The 13,370-nt window shown below is 35.5% G+C and overlaps 2 protein-coding genes across 2 annotated transcripts in view; both read left to right on the top strand.

The window, feature by feature from the left end:
• The first annotated feature begins 1,007 nt into the window (after positions 1 to 1,007).
• On the top strand, positions 1,008 to 11,922 carry osbpl2a (oxysterol binding protein-like 2a). Its single transcript, XM_043224520.1, has 14 exons — positions 1,008 to 1,112; positions 4,855 to 4,952; positions 5,026 to 5,137; positions 5,249 to 5,324; positions 5,468 to 5,602; positions 6,225 to 6,322; positions 6,426 to 6,608; positions 6,878 to 6,985; positions 7,157 to 7,246; positions 7,461 to 7,587; positions 8,292 to 8,411; positions 8,514 to 8,637; positions 8,744 to 8,834; positions 9,376 to 11,922. The coding sequence occupies exons 2-14, from the start codon at positions 4,916 to 4,918 to the stop codon at positions 9,476 to 9,478; spliced, it is 1,404 nt and encodes a 467-aa protein (XP_043080455.1). The 5' UTR covers positions 1,008 to 1,112; positions 4,855 to 4,915; the 3' UTR covers positions 9,479 to 11,922.
• A 580-nt stretch (positions 11,923 to 12,502) lies between these two features.
• Positions 12,503 to 13,370, top strand: part of LOC122328677 (proteasomal ubiquitin receptor ADRM1-like) — a 6,340-nt gene continuing 5,472 nt past the window's right edge. The window contains exons 1-2 of the mRNA XM_043224521.1: positions 12,503 to 12,618; positions 13,243 to 13,370. The exon at positions 13,243 to 13,370 is cut by the window's right edge and continues 82 nt beyond it. Coding sequence (XP_043080456.1) covers positions 13,243 to 13,370 — 128 coding nt within the window. The 5' untranslated portion in view covers positions 12,503 to 12,618. The remainder of the gene's footprint in view (positions 12,619 to 13,242) is intronic.

Here is a 13,370-nt window from a genome sequence, read left to right as displayed (position 1 = left end):
TTTATAAATTCAAAATCATTATTATTATGTACCTACTTATAAAATGTGTACATTTGAAAAATATACAAAAAAAAAAAAAAAAAAATCTTGCTGTTGAATTTTGTCATTTTGGAAGTAAGCAAAAATACATCCGACACAAGAATATTTAGTAATATCGTAATAATTATAATCTGTTTATTATAACCTGGCTTATTACATTTGGAATTCCTCACTGGAATCCAAACTAAGCTGTATCATACATTACAGTTATTTATTTTTTTGGTAGGCCTAACAGACTTTAACCAGTAACATTGCTTATTAAGAATAGTAGCCTACTTGATGGGCAATTTACCAACAATTTAACGATTTATCATTTATATAATATATTTTTATGTACTTTTAGACCTGTTCAAAATATTTTATTTATGTTTTTGTTATATTTGTTTTCATTATTTACTCAAACTGCACCTTTTGACTATGTTAATACACTTTCACTTATATCTTGCAAAGTTTTTCTCTAGTTTCTTGCTGCACAACAGAAACATTAATATTTACCTGAACTTATGTTTTGCCTTATTCAGCCTTATTTTCTAGCCTTATTTTAATTAAATGACTGCATATTGTACATGATTTGTAAAACATCTGTCTATTTGTGAACTGACTGAATATTTTCTATGGCTTCGTACTGGTTTTTTTTATTCACACCCTAAAATCAATATATTCTCTATATAGCTAAATAATTCTATGTATCTATTCTTGGATAGCAGTCATAATCAATCAAGGAGCGCCACTGCCATAGCCGACGGCGATATTTATTGTTAGGATTATAAATAACCCACATCCCTGCCTTTTTAGTACCGACCCCTTTATGTAACTTCAATATAACCCCGCCCCTTCGAAAGGTTAATATAGTGCGTTCGCAGAGGGGTCTTCTTTCACAATAGGCTACTGCTTATGTCAATCAAACGTCGCCCCGCCCATCTTCGTTTGTACCGCTTCTTTAACCCTCCAATCCGGTTTGTTCTCTTGTCCTGGCAAAATGTATCCGCCCCGCTGTCAGTCTTCCCAAACTGGGCGCTTGTTTTCTGTCCCACCGGAGGAGAAAGGAGCGATCCAGCTTACATTATTGAAAGGTAACGCCACCCACGCACAGTATACAGTCTTTTAAGCCAGATCGATGTTATACGTCGTGTTGTTTTGTGCCTTCTTGAAGGTTTTAATGATATCCGACGGGTTGATGTGCAATATGCGGGTTTATTATTGGTCAATGCTCACTGCTAGCGGCTAACGCGGGTCAAAACAGCTCAAACCAAACACCCAGTGCTTTCCGCCCGCAGTAGATCTAATTTAGTTTGGAGCTGCCGAGCGAGGCAGGTTATTCATAGTATCAGATATGTTTGTATATCTAACGGGACATAACTTGAATGTCAGCTTGCCCTCATGTACGTTATATGGGCTATGATTTGGCAGTGCACCTAGTCAGGATGGGTGGATGTAGATTGTGTTGTGTTAATATGGTGCTGCACGTGATCACGTGCTAAGCAGTGCATTTTATGTCTTTTAAATGATATACTGAATCAACTGATTGCGCTGTTCTTTTGATCATTTTAATTTGCTCCCCTGTTTTGGCTGACACTCATTACACCTGTGCATATGATGAAAGATGCTACTGTGATCCATCTGTTAGTAATGACAGCAGTACCAACTCTGGGGAAGCATTTTGACCTGATTGAATACTGTGGAGGTGCATTGAGATAAATGGTTGTTATACAAAAAGCGACAGTAGACATATTTTTATTACCTCCCCCAATAAATGCTATTCTGAAAAATATATATATACAAACAATAATTAGCATAAATCAGCATATTAGAAAAGATCATGTGACACTGAAGGCTTGAGTGACGACTGAAGAAAATTCAGCTTTGCCTTCAATGGAATAAACAACTATTTAAAATATGGTAAAACAGAAGAAAAGTTATTTAGCTTGTAATAATATTGTACAATTTTATATTAGTGTTTCAACTGTATTTTGATCAGCCTTAATGAGCTTAAGAGACTTCTTACTGACCCCAAACTATACTGACATGTGACTCCTGTGTTTTTGTACTGCTGATAAGTTATATGCTTAAAGTGGTGTTTTCCATCAGTTACGACCAGCAACTAACTGCTGTTATTAGTAAACTAACTTTGCATCCAGGTCAAAACTACTTTAAAACTACTGGTACAGTATTTTGTGCAGGCACAACCAACAGGAACCATGACGCTTTTTCTGAGAAACAGACACTTATGTGGTTGTCTTAGTCACCATTGATCTATAACACTGTCATTTTCTAGTCAGTTGTACGACTAGTTTTCTCTGTTTATTGTTGTTATAACAGCGTATCACACCGAAAGACGTGCATCCAACCGTTCCCTTTAGAGTGCATTGTTTAAATGATTATCCGATTATCCAGACAAGTTCTTTTTATTATTAGTTTTTTGGGGTTTTTTTTACAAATTTGATTTAAATAATGCTATTACAATCTGTTTTGTTAAGGTGCATAGTGTTATGATAAATTATTTATGTGTAGTTTTTTTGTAGTAATTTGTAGTAAATTGTGCAAATTGTAAATTGAATTGGATGATATTATGTAGAAATATTGTATTACTCGCCAACATTTGTTTCTTAAAAAAACAGGAACTTAAATAATACACTTGAAAATGATCTTTGTTTTTCTTTTTACAAACGATCTGTCTTATGTGTAGTTTAATACAGTGTGAACCCTATCCACATTTAGAGTCCAAGGTTTTCTTTTTTCCAGCTCTAAGCGTGCGGTCAGTCTTAACCACCTCTATTCTACATTCATTTCAGTTGAGCTACCTTAAATTTGAGTGGTTGCAAAACGTCCAGGGCTACGTGCTGCTCAGCCAGCCAAGACTTCCTCTATTGGCAGTTTACCACATGAGTGTTTGAATATATGATAGCTGTCAGTTTGTTAAGTGGCTGCTTTGCCTTTCTGAGTTCCAAATAATTTGCATGATGCCCACCTCTGTTATATGGCTAATGGTTTTTTAACCGGCTTTGCATTTGTGCCCGCCTCCGTTATGTGATCAATAGTTTTTTTTTTAACTGCTTTGCATTTTGTTCATCCACACGTGTATAATTGGCAGTCTGAACGAGAGTTTTGATATCAGTTTTGAGAATATTTAAAAAACATCTGTTTGTCATGTGGTGTGGTTTAGATTAAAAAAAATCTTGCTGTTGAATTTTGTCATTTTGAAAGTAAAACAAAAACGACATCCGACACAAGAATATTTAGTAATATCGTAATAATTCTAATCTGTTTATTATAACCTGGCTTATAACATTAGGAATTCCTCACTGGAATCCAAACTAAGCTCTGTCAAACATTACAGTTATTTATTTTTTAGTAGGCCTAACTGACTTTAACCAGTAACATTGCTTATTAAGAATAGTAGCCTAATTAATTGCCAATTTACCAACAATTTAACGATTTATCATTTATATAATATATTTTTATGTACTTTTAGACCTGTTTAAAATATTTTATTCATTATTTTTTTTTTTTTATTATTGTTTTCATTATTTACTCAAACTGCTCCTTTTGACTATGTTAATACACTTTCACTTATATCTTGCAAAGTTTTTCTCTAGTTTCTTGCTGCACAACAGAAACATTACCATTTACCTGAAGTTATGTTTTGCCTTATTCAGCCTATTATTTTCTAGCCTTATTTTAATTAAATTACTGCATAATTTGTAAAACATCTGTCTATTTGTGAACTGACTGAATATTTTCTATGGCTTCGTACTGATTTTTTTTTATTCACACCCTAAAATTAATATATTGTCTATATAGCTAAATAATTCTATGTATCTATTCTTGGATAGCAGTCATAATCAATCAAGGAGCGCCACTGCCATAGCCGACGGCGATATTTATTGTTAGGATTATAAATAACCTAACAATGGTTTAGATCATGTGGACAGATGAAACCAACATGCAGAAGAAACTGAAAATAGTTTATAATTGTATAAAATAGTAACAGTTTAGTAATAGTAAGTTGTCATATTACAAAAAATTCTATTTCAAATGAATGCTTTCATTTTTTTAACTTTTTTAATATTCTATTCTGCCAAATAATGTATCATGATTTCCACAAAAATATTAAGCAGCACAACTATTTTCAACATTACTAATAGTAATATAATGAACAATTTCTTAATCACCCATTCAGCAAATGCGATTTCAGAAAGATGATTTCAGGCATTGATGATTTTCAGACCATTTCAGCTTAGCCATCACAGGAATAAAGTTTAAAATTTAAAATATACTTTTGAATGGTGTTATATACGTCATAGATTTGATTAAATGTGTTTAATGTACTTTTAATGAAAGTGGCATTCAAACTGGAGTTCACAAAGCACACAAAAAGTCTAGGAACTCTTATAAAATTTGTTTTTCATATTTATTATGCAGTACATGTTCCTCATAATTCCTGAATGCTATCTTTCTTTAATTAAGCCAACATTGTGAATCGGCACAGTCAGTTGAAATAATGACAATCGGATGCTGACACGCTCTCTCGCTCTGTGATGAGCTGCCATTGGCCATTAAAGGATTAGCTAGGTCGGACACTCTCATCAGATGGTTTTGCCAAGCACAGCTGTTTAAAGACTGCAGGGAGGTGATTGGATTTGTTCTGTGTGTTCAATAAGGGAATGGATAGAGAGTAGGCCAGCATTAGTTTCCAGCATGTTCCAGGTATACGACATAGTAGTATGTTAACGATTAGTTTTTATTAGTTCGACTAACTACGTCTAGTTTTATTTCTTTTTAATTTTCAAACTCGTTCTCTGGTTTGTTCTACAGAACATATTCAAACTGTGAAACAATGTCTTCTGATTGACATCAGCAGCAGTAACTGTCCATCATGAACAGCGAGGAAGAGTTCTATGATGCTGAGACAGGTACGTGATGACGTTAAGTGCTGTACATCACATTTTCATCACAACCTATGGCTAAATCTCTCTTTTGTCTCAGGTTTAGAATCGGACGACTCGTGTGAAGTCAGCTTTAAAGATGCCTGCATCTATGAAAGCAAGCAGACGGTGAATGGCAAAGGTCCATCTGAAAATGGAGTATGGGAGAGGCGGTAAGGAGTCTCAATGCTGTGAAATAATATTCATTGGCAGGAAACAAAATGTGAAGATGTTTATCTGTTGGACTGTGTAATGAATTTTTTTGTGCGCGTCTGTGTATTCAGGACTACTCTGCCAGCACCCATGTTCTCCAGAAATGATTTTAGCGTATGGGGCTTTTTGAAGAAATGCATCGGAATGGTGAGCATAAGCTACTTTGACCAAACAACAGCTTAGTCAAAAGTGCTCCATTCAGACACAGCATGAAGTATGAAACTGTAAAAGTGTGGTGTCATCGTTCACGTGCCAAGCCATTTCTGTTTGGGAATACTTTATCTTTGCAGGAGCTGTCCAAGATAACAATGCCCATTGTTTTCAACGAACCACTGAGCTTCTTGCAGAGGATTACAGAGTACATGGAACATACATACCTCATCCATAAAGCTTGTACACTTTCTGATAATATAGAGCGTATGCAGGTTAGTGCCTCTAGGGTTTCTGCAGGTCTTAATTTTCCGCTTTTAAAAAAAATGGGTGTTCCTCAGTATTTTGTCTTGTTTTCCAATTCAAATACCTAAAAAGGCTTAAATCAAGATGTATTGGATTGTGATGTGAAATAAAGGTCTTATTTAAGTTAATGCTTAAAAGCAGAGTTAATATCTTTCAGCAGGACATGAAAACTAACAGATTGTTGTGTTTTTTTTTCTAATCATAAACCTGATTTTGATCATTATATTAATTTTGATTGGTATTTTGCTTCACAATGCATCTTGTTTTAACAATCTTTAGGTATTGCTCTGGAAAACAAGACATAAACTCTTTTCACCATCATTGTTTTTCCAGTGTGATAAGGACATATCGTAATAGTTCCACTTAAGCAATTTTATTTGTAAACTGAGTTAAAAAGTAATGAATATTTAATGGTAGTTGTATTTTCAAACTTGTGTGCACATGTGTGCACTCTAGATATTTGGATTTAGAGAACATTTTGATATTGTTAACTTATCATTTATTTCTTACATTTTCTTTAGTTGGTTTTACGCCCTGCAGAAATCCTTTATATTTTGCTCTCATACAGTATGTGTGCATCTTGTTTGTCAGCTTGTTGCCGCATTTGCCATTTCTGCTGTTGCGTCACAATGGGACAGAACTGGAAAACCTTTTAACCCTTTATTAGGAGAGACATTTGAACTTACAAGGTAAATCTGAAGAACATTTGAACATAAAAGCTATCGTCAACTACAAAGCTGAATATGTAAATTCAAATTAGCTTGCACCAACAATTGGAATATCTGTGCTCAGGGATGAAGAGGGTTATCGCATGATCTCAGAACAGGTGAGCCACCATCCACCAATCAGCGCCTTCTACTCAGAGTCACTCAATCAGGACTTCTCGTTTCACGGCTCCATCTACCCTAAACTGAAATTCTGGGGGAAGAGTGTGGAGGCAGAGCCTAAAGGCACTATGACACTTGAGCTCTCCAAGTGAGTTTGGCAAAACTAACATGATCACTTTTTTTTTTATTGGAGCTGGAGAGTCATTGATATCCTCAAGTACAATTGGACCCTTAAAGCAAGGCAGTGACCTTTTCCTGCCTTTAATGTACTGTAACTTGCTTTGTAAAGCATCATCTGCTAGATAAGTTACATGCTGGAATGTCCATTTATTATTTAGCATGTTTTGTATGTGTATATAAGAGATTTTGGGCGTAAGTTTTGGTTAAGCTGTTTTTAACTCTTTTTCTCTCTCTCAGACACAGAGAAGCTTACACATGGACAAACCCTTTGTGCTGTGTGCACAACGTTATTCTGGGTAAACTGTGGATTGAGCAGTATGGAACAGTGGAGATTGTCAACCACAGGTACTTCATCTCTTTCCTTTCTTACTAAATATTCTGCCTGCATTTTCAGCCTTTTTCAGCATTTAAATATTGTTGTCTTAAAGTCTGCATTGTGATCTTTCCATGTCATATGTGGATTAATGTTCACTGGTTCCATTATTTTCAACTGAGAAGTCTCTCTGTTCGTTTTAGCACTGGGGACAAGTGTGTGCTGAATTTTAAGCCATGCGGCATGTTTGGCAAAGAGCTGCATAGGGTAGAGGGACATATCCAGGACAAGAGGTGAGCAGTCATTCATATCAAATGTCAGTGGGTATATCTGGCACCCGGCCTGTAGAGTTCACTCTGCACATCCACTTTGTGTCTGTAGCAAACAAGGCAGCATCAGCAATGCCTTTTACAGCTGGCTTGTGTATGTACTTTGGCATTTGTGATGTAATTTTTTTCCGGATTTGACGCTTGTGTTTGTGACTCATTTTGTTTGGGTGTATTTCAGTAAAAAGAAGCATCGGGTTATATATGGGAAGTGGACCGAGTGCGTGTATAGCATTGAGCCAAAAGTCTATGAAGCCAACAAGAAAGCAGAGAAGAAAAGTGGAGGAGATTCCAAGAAACACAAGCAGGTAAAAAGCGTTAAGTCATTTATCTCTTACTGCAGAGCTGTGGTCTATTTTCTGTTCTGTTTTCACATGGAAGTCTGAAAGGGTTCTCACGCATCCTCAAATAGAGGCTTCACTGCTTACCACAATAGAGACTGTTTGCAAACTTTTACAAGACAGCACTATGCCAACTGAAAATCCTTTACTGAACTATAAAAGAAATATCAACAGACAAACTCCTTGGTAATTTTTTTCTGAACTATTTTACAAAGTTATTAATTTCAAAAGAATATAAGTTAATAATTTGGTACTCAGCATATATTTTTGAGTATCAATGCTGTAAGCTGGAAAGTTAAAATAAACTGTATTATTAGAAATAACATTATAAACATTATAAATGTCTTTATTGTCAACTTTTATCAATTTATTGCAAATTAATACATTTTAATATAAATCATCTGCAATGTGTTTGTTGGAAGTACATTTTTGTTTCCTTTCTTTATATTAACATGCAATTTCAGTGAGAATAAAGGTAAAGACAGTTGCTTTTTGTTTTGTTTTACTAGTGTAGCTACAGTAACTAAGCCAGCATCATGCTAGAATTTGTAGTTCATTTTTTTCTAGTCTATTTAATTCCTGATCTTGCTTTGTCTGTAACATCTACTGGTTTTCATAGGTATGTAAGGTATTATGGGTTATTATTGGTAGTACTGTATGCTTGTGATTAGGAGCAGAGTACAGGGGGTGATGATGCAGATGAAATGCCAGATGTTCAGGAGACAGTCACTATGATCCCAGGCAGTACACTGCTGTGGAGAGTAGCCCCTCGACCGCCACACTCACCACAGGTAACCCCAAGCCCCCCATGACTCCAACATCTGTCTTGGGTGATTGCATGTTATGCTAATTATCTCTTTACTTTTCTTTTTTTAATCCCCAATTCTGTTTAGATGTATAATTTTACCAACTTTGCCATGACGCTTAATGAGCTGGAGCCTGGCATGATTGGAGTCATAGCACCAACAGACTGTCGTTTGCGGCCTGACATTAGAGCTATGGAGAATGGGGATATCGGTAGGCACAATCTCTCTTTTGGCTCGCCATCTGCCCAGTTATCTATCTTCTGCACGTAGCTATACATAATTTACCTATAAATTTAAAAGCTATTCTTAAATTCCAGATACTGCAAGTCGAGAGAAGGAGAGATTGGAAGAGAAGCAGAGAGCTGCCAGAAGAGAGCGTGCTAAGGACGAGGAAGAATGGTCTACGAGGTGAGTGTTTGAATTAGGAACGCAACCATCCACTTATTTCTTTTGTATTTTGTATATTCGCTTTTGTCAACATTTAGAAATAATTCAGATTTTTTTTGTCTTTGTGTGAAAAATGAAAGCAGCTCATGAAAATTATATCAAATGAAGACAGACCAAGTCCTTTATATTTGAAACATATTTAATTTGTTCTGCCTTATGTTTTTTTTTTCTTTGGTAATTGATCCTGATTTTATTATTTGATTTGATTTATTTATTCATTTTTTTTTATTTGTCATTTTAGAGTTTTAGCATTATCTAAAGCAAACGTATACATATAGGTGTAAAAAGTCTACTATGTCAACTTTATTTTCCATGAAGCTGGCATGGCTTTAAAACACAAACTAGCCAATCACAGGCATTAAAACTTTTATTTAATTAAGCCGGCCAGCCATTTCTGAGACTGCAACATTTGAAAACAGTAGCAGATACCATCACTTAAAAACTTTCTGTGGAGAGTTTGAAGAGGCTTTTTATAACCTTCTTGACCTTTCATCTTTCCAAGATGGTTCCAACAAGGCAATAATCCGTACACTGGAGCTGCAGATTGGATCTACAAGGGTGGTTATTTTGACAGGAGGTATTCTCACCTTCCAGACATCTACTGATTTGGCTGGGAAGACTGAAAGAGTCTTGAGATTCATCCTTTGCTCTCCTTCACTCAATCCATATCATCTCCTCTCCTTAAGCTCTTTTCACATTATTTGTTGGAATGTGAGATTCATATGAACAGTTTTTTAGACAAAGCCTCTCCACGAGTTCTACTCTTTACTAGAATCTGGAAATTCAGTGTGAATGGATTTATTTATTTTGAGAGGTAGGGAATGCCTTAATTTTTTTTTTTCATGTATGTTAGATTTTGAGTTAAACATTCTGTGCAATCCTCAGTATGTTTAGAAATTGCTAGTTTATGTACAGTATGTGCTAACTTACCTTTCCATGCGTCTCGCTAGTTACACTCAGGTGTTCATTTTATGGGTACAAGTGGTTAGTGATGGCATCACTGCAGTGCCATCTGTGAAGATTTTTGTCGTTATTGAAATGTGAGGCTGCTCAGAACCTATTAGGAGTGCATCATTTTTGTTCAAACTAATGCTATTTTATCATCTCTATTATATGCTTTATCCTTATCTCAAAATATGACCTCTGTTTTTGGTATGCATGATGTGCAGGAACTTAACATTTTAAAGATTCTGCCTGATTTTGAGTACCTGGAATGAAAACGAGTCCCCCCCCACCTCCCAAAAAATCTTATGGTTATATCTCACTGATTAGGCTCTTGGGCCAAAACTCACCATCTCCATGGTACAGGGGAGTTTACTAAACCTAATATTCTCTTTTCTCACACATTTATAAATATATTTTAGATCTGTTTTGCTTTAGTTTGACAGACAAAAATTAAAGCTGCTCATAAAAAAAGGTTTACTTGGTAAAAAAAAAAAAAAAAAGGAAATATGTGTTTTTTAATTGTTAAAAAAGTATACATAACACAAAACCTATTAGGATTGATGTTTTCAGTGTGTTTATGGTTGCCAAAGCGACTTTTCTCTTGTAGAAACTAAAGCCATATAACTCGTCAGGACTGCATTGTTGAGTGATACATCCTGGTGAATGAAATGGAGATGGGTGCTAATCTCTTTTTTATTTCAGCACTTAATGGCTCACGAATGTCAAGGTGCTTCACCTTTGCCCACACACACATATGTACCAAAAATGCTCCGAATGTGCTTCATTGTACACATGCTTTTTGCCATACAGAAAATTTCATTCTGCAAGGACTAATTGTTTTCCAGACATACAAATCGTAGACAAGATGACCTCAGATGATCACGAAAGACGCCGCTGTCTTTTATTTTGAAACTTTAAACAATACTGTGATTTTAACACTCACAAATTTCAGAAGCTATGCAAACATTGATGGGAATGTCTGTCAGTTGTACACCTTAATGTGTCAATAAGCTCCACTGTTTATGTAAAATACTTTTTTGGTCAAGCATGCTAGTGCTTTTGCTGGTGGTTTTTCACACTGTTTGGGCTGTTTTGCCTAGAATTGGTTAGATGGAGAAAGGTGTATGTGACTGCAGTGATTAAAACCACTGTTATATAGAGAAATCTTTATCACCTACACTTAATGGGAGCTCATCATCTATTGTGTAGCACAAGAGTATTTATCTTTAATATGTTCCATGTAGTGCGTACAATTCCAAATGCCAAGCTTCGGGCAATGGCATACTTTAAATGAAAAAGTTAACTACAATTTATGTCCCTCTGTATTTTCTACACTATATTGTGGCATGTCTAAACATAAATTATTTAATCTCACTATCAATGCTTACTAGCGGTTAGAAGTATGAGTATATTATTCCACCAGCTGCTAATGTAAAGTCTTTTGAAGCCCTTAAAATCATGAGACATTAAAAAAACATCTTATCCCCAATTGTCTCATGATTTTGTGCCCTGTTTGTTAGCTATTCCTATAGCAATCACATCAAGTTAATATACAAATAAACGTGGTCACAGTGAATGCAACTATGTAAAGCAAGCATACACTCAATATGTTCAAGTCATTGTGTGTTAAAAGCTGTTGATATTGGTCGTGACGCTAGGGACTGATTGTTTCTGTTGTGCATTTCACAGATAGAAGCCCAAATTATACCACTGTGGTGCTATGATGGCTTTACATAATTGTACAATGACGTTTTGTGACTTTTTACTACATTTGTATAGACCACATGAAATGCACTTATACTGTCTTATAAATCTGCTCATTTCTAACCTAGCAATATTAATAATATATACGAGACCTCACTAATTCAATTTCAGTTCGCTCTTCTCTGTCTAAAGGGAATTGACAAGCATCAGTCCAAATTTTCTGAGAAAAACATTTGGGAGAAGCTTTAGCTTCTGGCATATGTTTAATGATGAGAACGCTTGTGAAATATTCCCTCTTGTTTTGCATTAATTTGACCTAAAATGTGAACTGATCAATGTCATGGATAAAGAAGATCTAATTAAACATAACAGAAAAAAACGTGTTTTATATGTCTTTATTTATACCAAACTGGTACTGGTTTAGGTGTATAATTATAAGATGATTCAACAATTATTTGACAAAGAATTGCTAATGCACAAGAGGCAACCCTTTTTTTTTAAAGTCTATTTTGCTCCAAGGTCTGAGAAATTATGTTTAAAGGACATTTAAGTGGCAATGTTACACAGACGTGTACACAGACTATACTCTCAATACAAATGTATCTAATAATACAGAAGGTGACAAACAATTGCATGATAGCTGCTATGGATTTCTTCCTAGTTCAGTAGTCATAACTACTGTGAAATAAACAAGACTTCTTTGAAACCTAAGAGAACAATGATTCTCCTGTTAACACTCTTCATATCATCTGAATGATTGAATTGTTCATGCATGCCAGACAAGTAACCTATTTGCCCAGCAAAGTGCAACTAATTAGATCTAAAATGTTTTAACAGTGGTGAGATGTAATCTAACTCCTCTAAAATGGTAGGCTTATCACCCCAGTCTGTCTTTGATAAACTCGTAACTGCACAATTCAGCGTAATTTGTGTGGAAATAATTGACGTGTGCAACCACCAATCAGAGCAAAAGACGAAGAATCCTCCACCAATCGAACGCACGCCCCGCCCCTTGTGCTAGTAGCGCTTGGTCGACATCAGAAAAGTGAAAGAGTGAAGTGAAGAGTTCTTAAAATTCGGCTAGAAAGCGAGAAATGTAAGTTTTATGTTTGTCATATACCACTATCGCCATACATATTCGTTAGTACTACATTTATAGGTGCGTAACGTAGATGCCAATGTTTAAAAGCATGGACCTTTTCGGTTTTAAACGGTCTCCTTAGTACTCGCAGTGTTAGCTTCGGGTTTAGCTTCGGATCAGTTGCTCATGTAGTCATAGATTAGTAGCTAACTCATTTTATATTTACATCACTTTAATTATAATGTGTTATATGTCCGTATGTTATAACTTTCCTGTACATTTACTACACCGAAACAGGCCGCAGACTGATACATCTCAGGCAGTGATGCTCCAAGATAAGGATGCTAATATTTTGTTCTTGGCAGTGCGACTTAAATATCTGCTTAATTGTTATCAATTTCTCCCTATATATGTCGGGATTTGTGTATTATCCGTTACTATTATTACTGTTTTACAGCTAATAACTATAGAGGCCTAGATATACTCGTATAGTTCTGTTTGTGCTACACAAACAAACAAATAATAAAACGTACAGTATTATAATTTAATATATTTTAAATATATTTTCCTACTTATTTAGCTGCGCGAACACTGTAATTTCCCTCCCTGGTATAGATAACCTTTTTTTTGTTGCTACAGATGTCGTCTGGAGCTCTGTTCCCTAGCTTGGTGTCCGGATCCCGAGGCTCCTCAAGCAAATACCTGGTAGAGTTCCGTGCTGGAAAAATGACCCTGAAGGGCAGCACCGTGACCCCAGATAAGCGCAA

The sequence above is a fragment of the Puntigrus tetrazona genome, chromosome 23, assembly GCF_018831695.1.
Source record: "Puntigrus tetrazona isolate hp1 chromosome 23, ASM1883169v1, whole genome shotgun sequence".
In the NCBI taxonomy this organism is placed as follows: domain Eukaryota; kingdom Metazoa; phylum Chordata; class Actinopteri; order Cypriniformes; family Cyprinidae; genus Puntigrus; species Puntigrus tetrazona.
This window is presented reverse-complemented; position numbering and strand designations above follow the sequence as displayed.

What these genes read in the sequence shown, in the direction of transcription:
- osbpl2a (XM_043224520.1), top strand. Translation starts at nt 4,916, where the DNA reads ATGAACAGCGAGGAAGAGTTCTATGATGCTGAGACAG. An exon ending in GAGACATTTGAACTTACAAG is followed by an intron (nt 6,323 to 6,425) that starts GTAAATCTGAAG and finishes ATCTGTGCTCAG; the next exon opens with GGATGAAGAGGGTTATCGCA. An exon ending in GTGGAGATTGTCAACCACAG is followed by an intron (nt 6,986 to 7,156) that starts GTACTTCATCTC and finishes TGTTCGTTTTAG; the next exon opens with CACTGGGGACAAGTGTGTGC.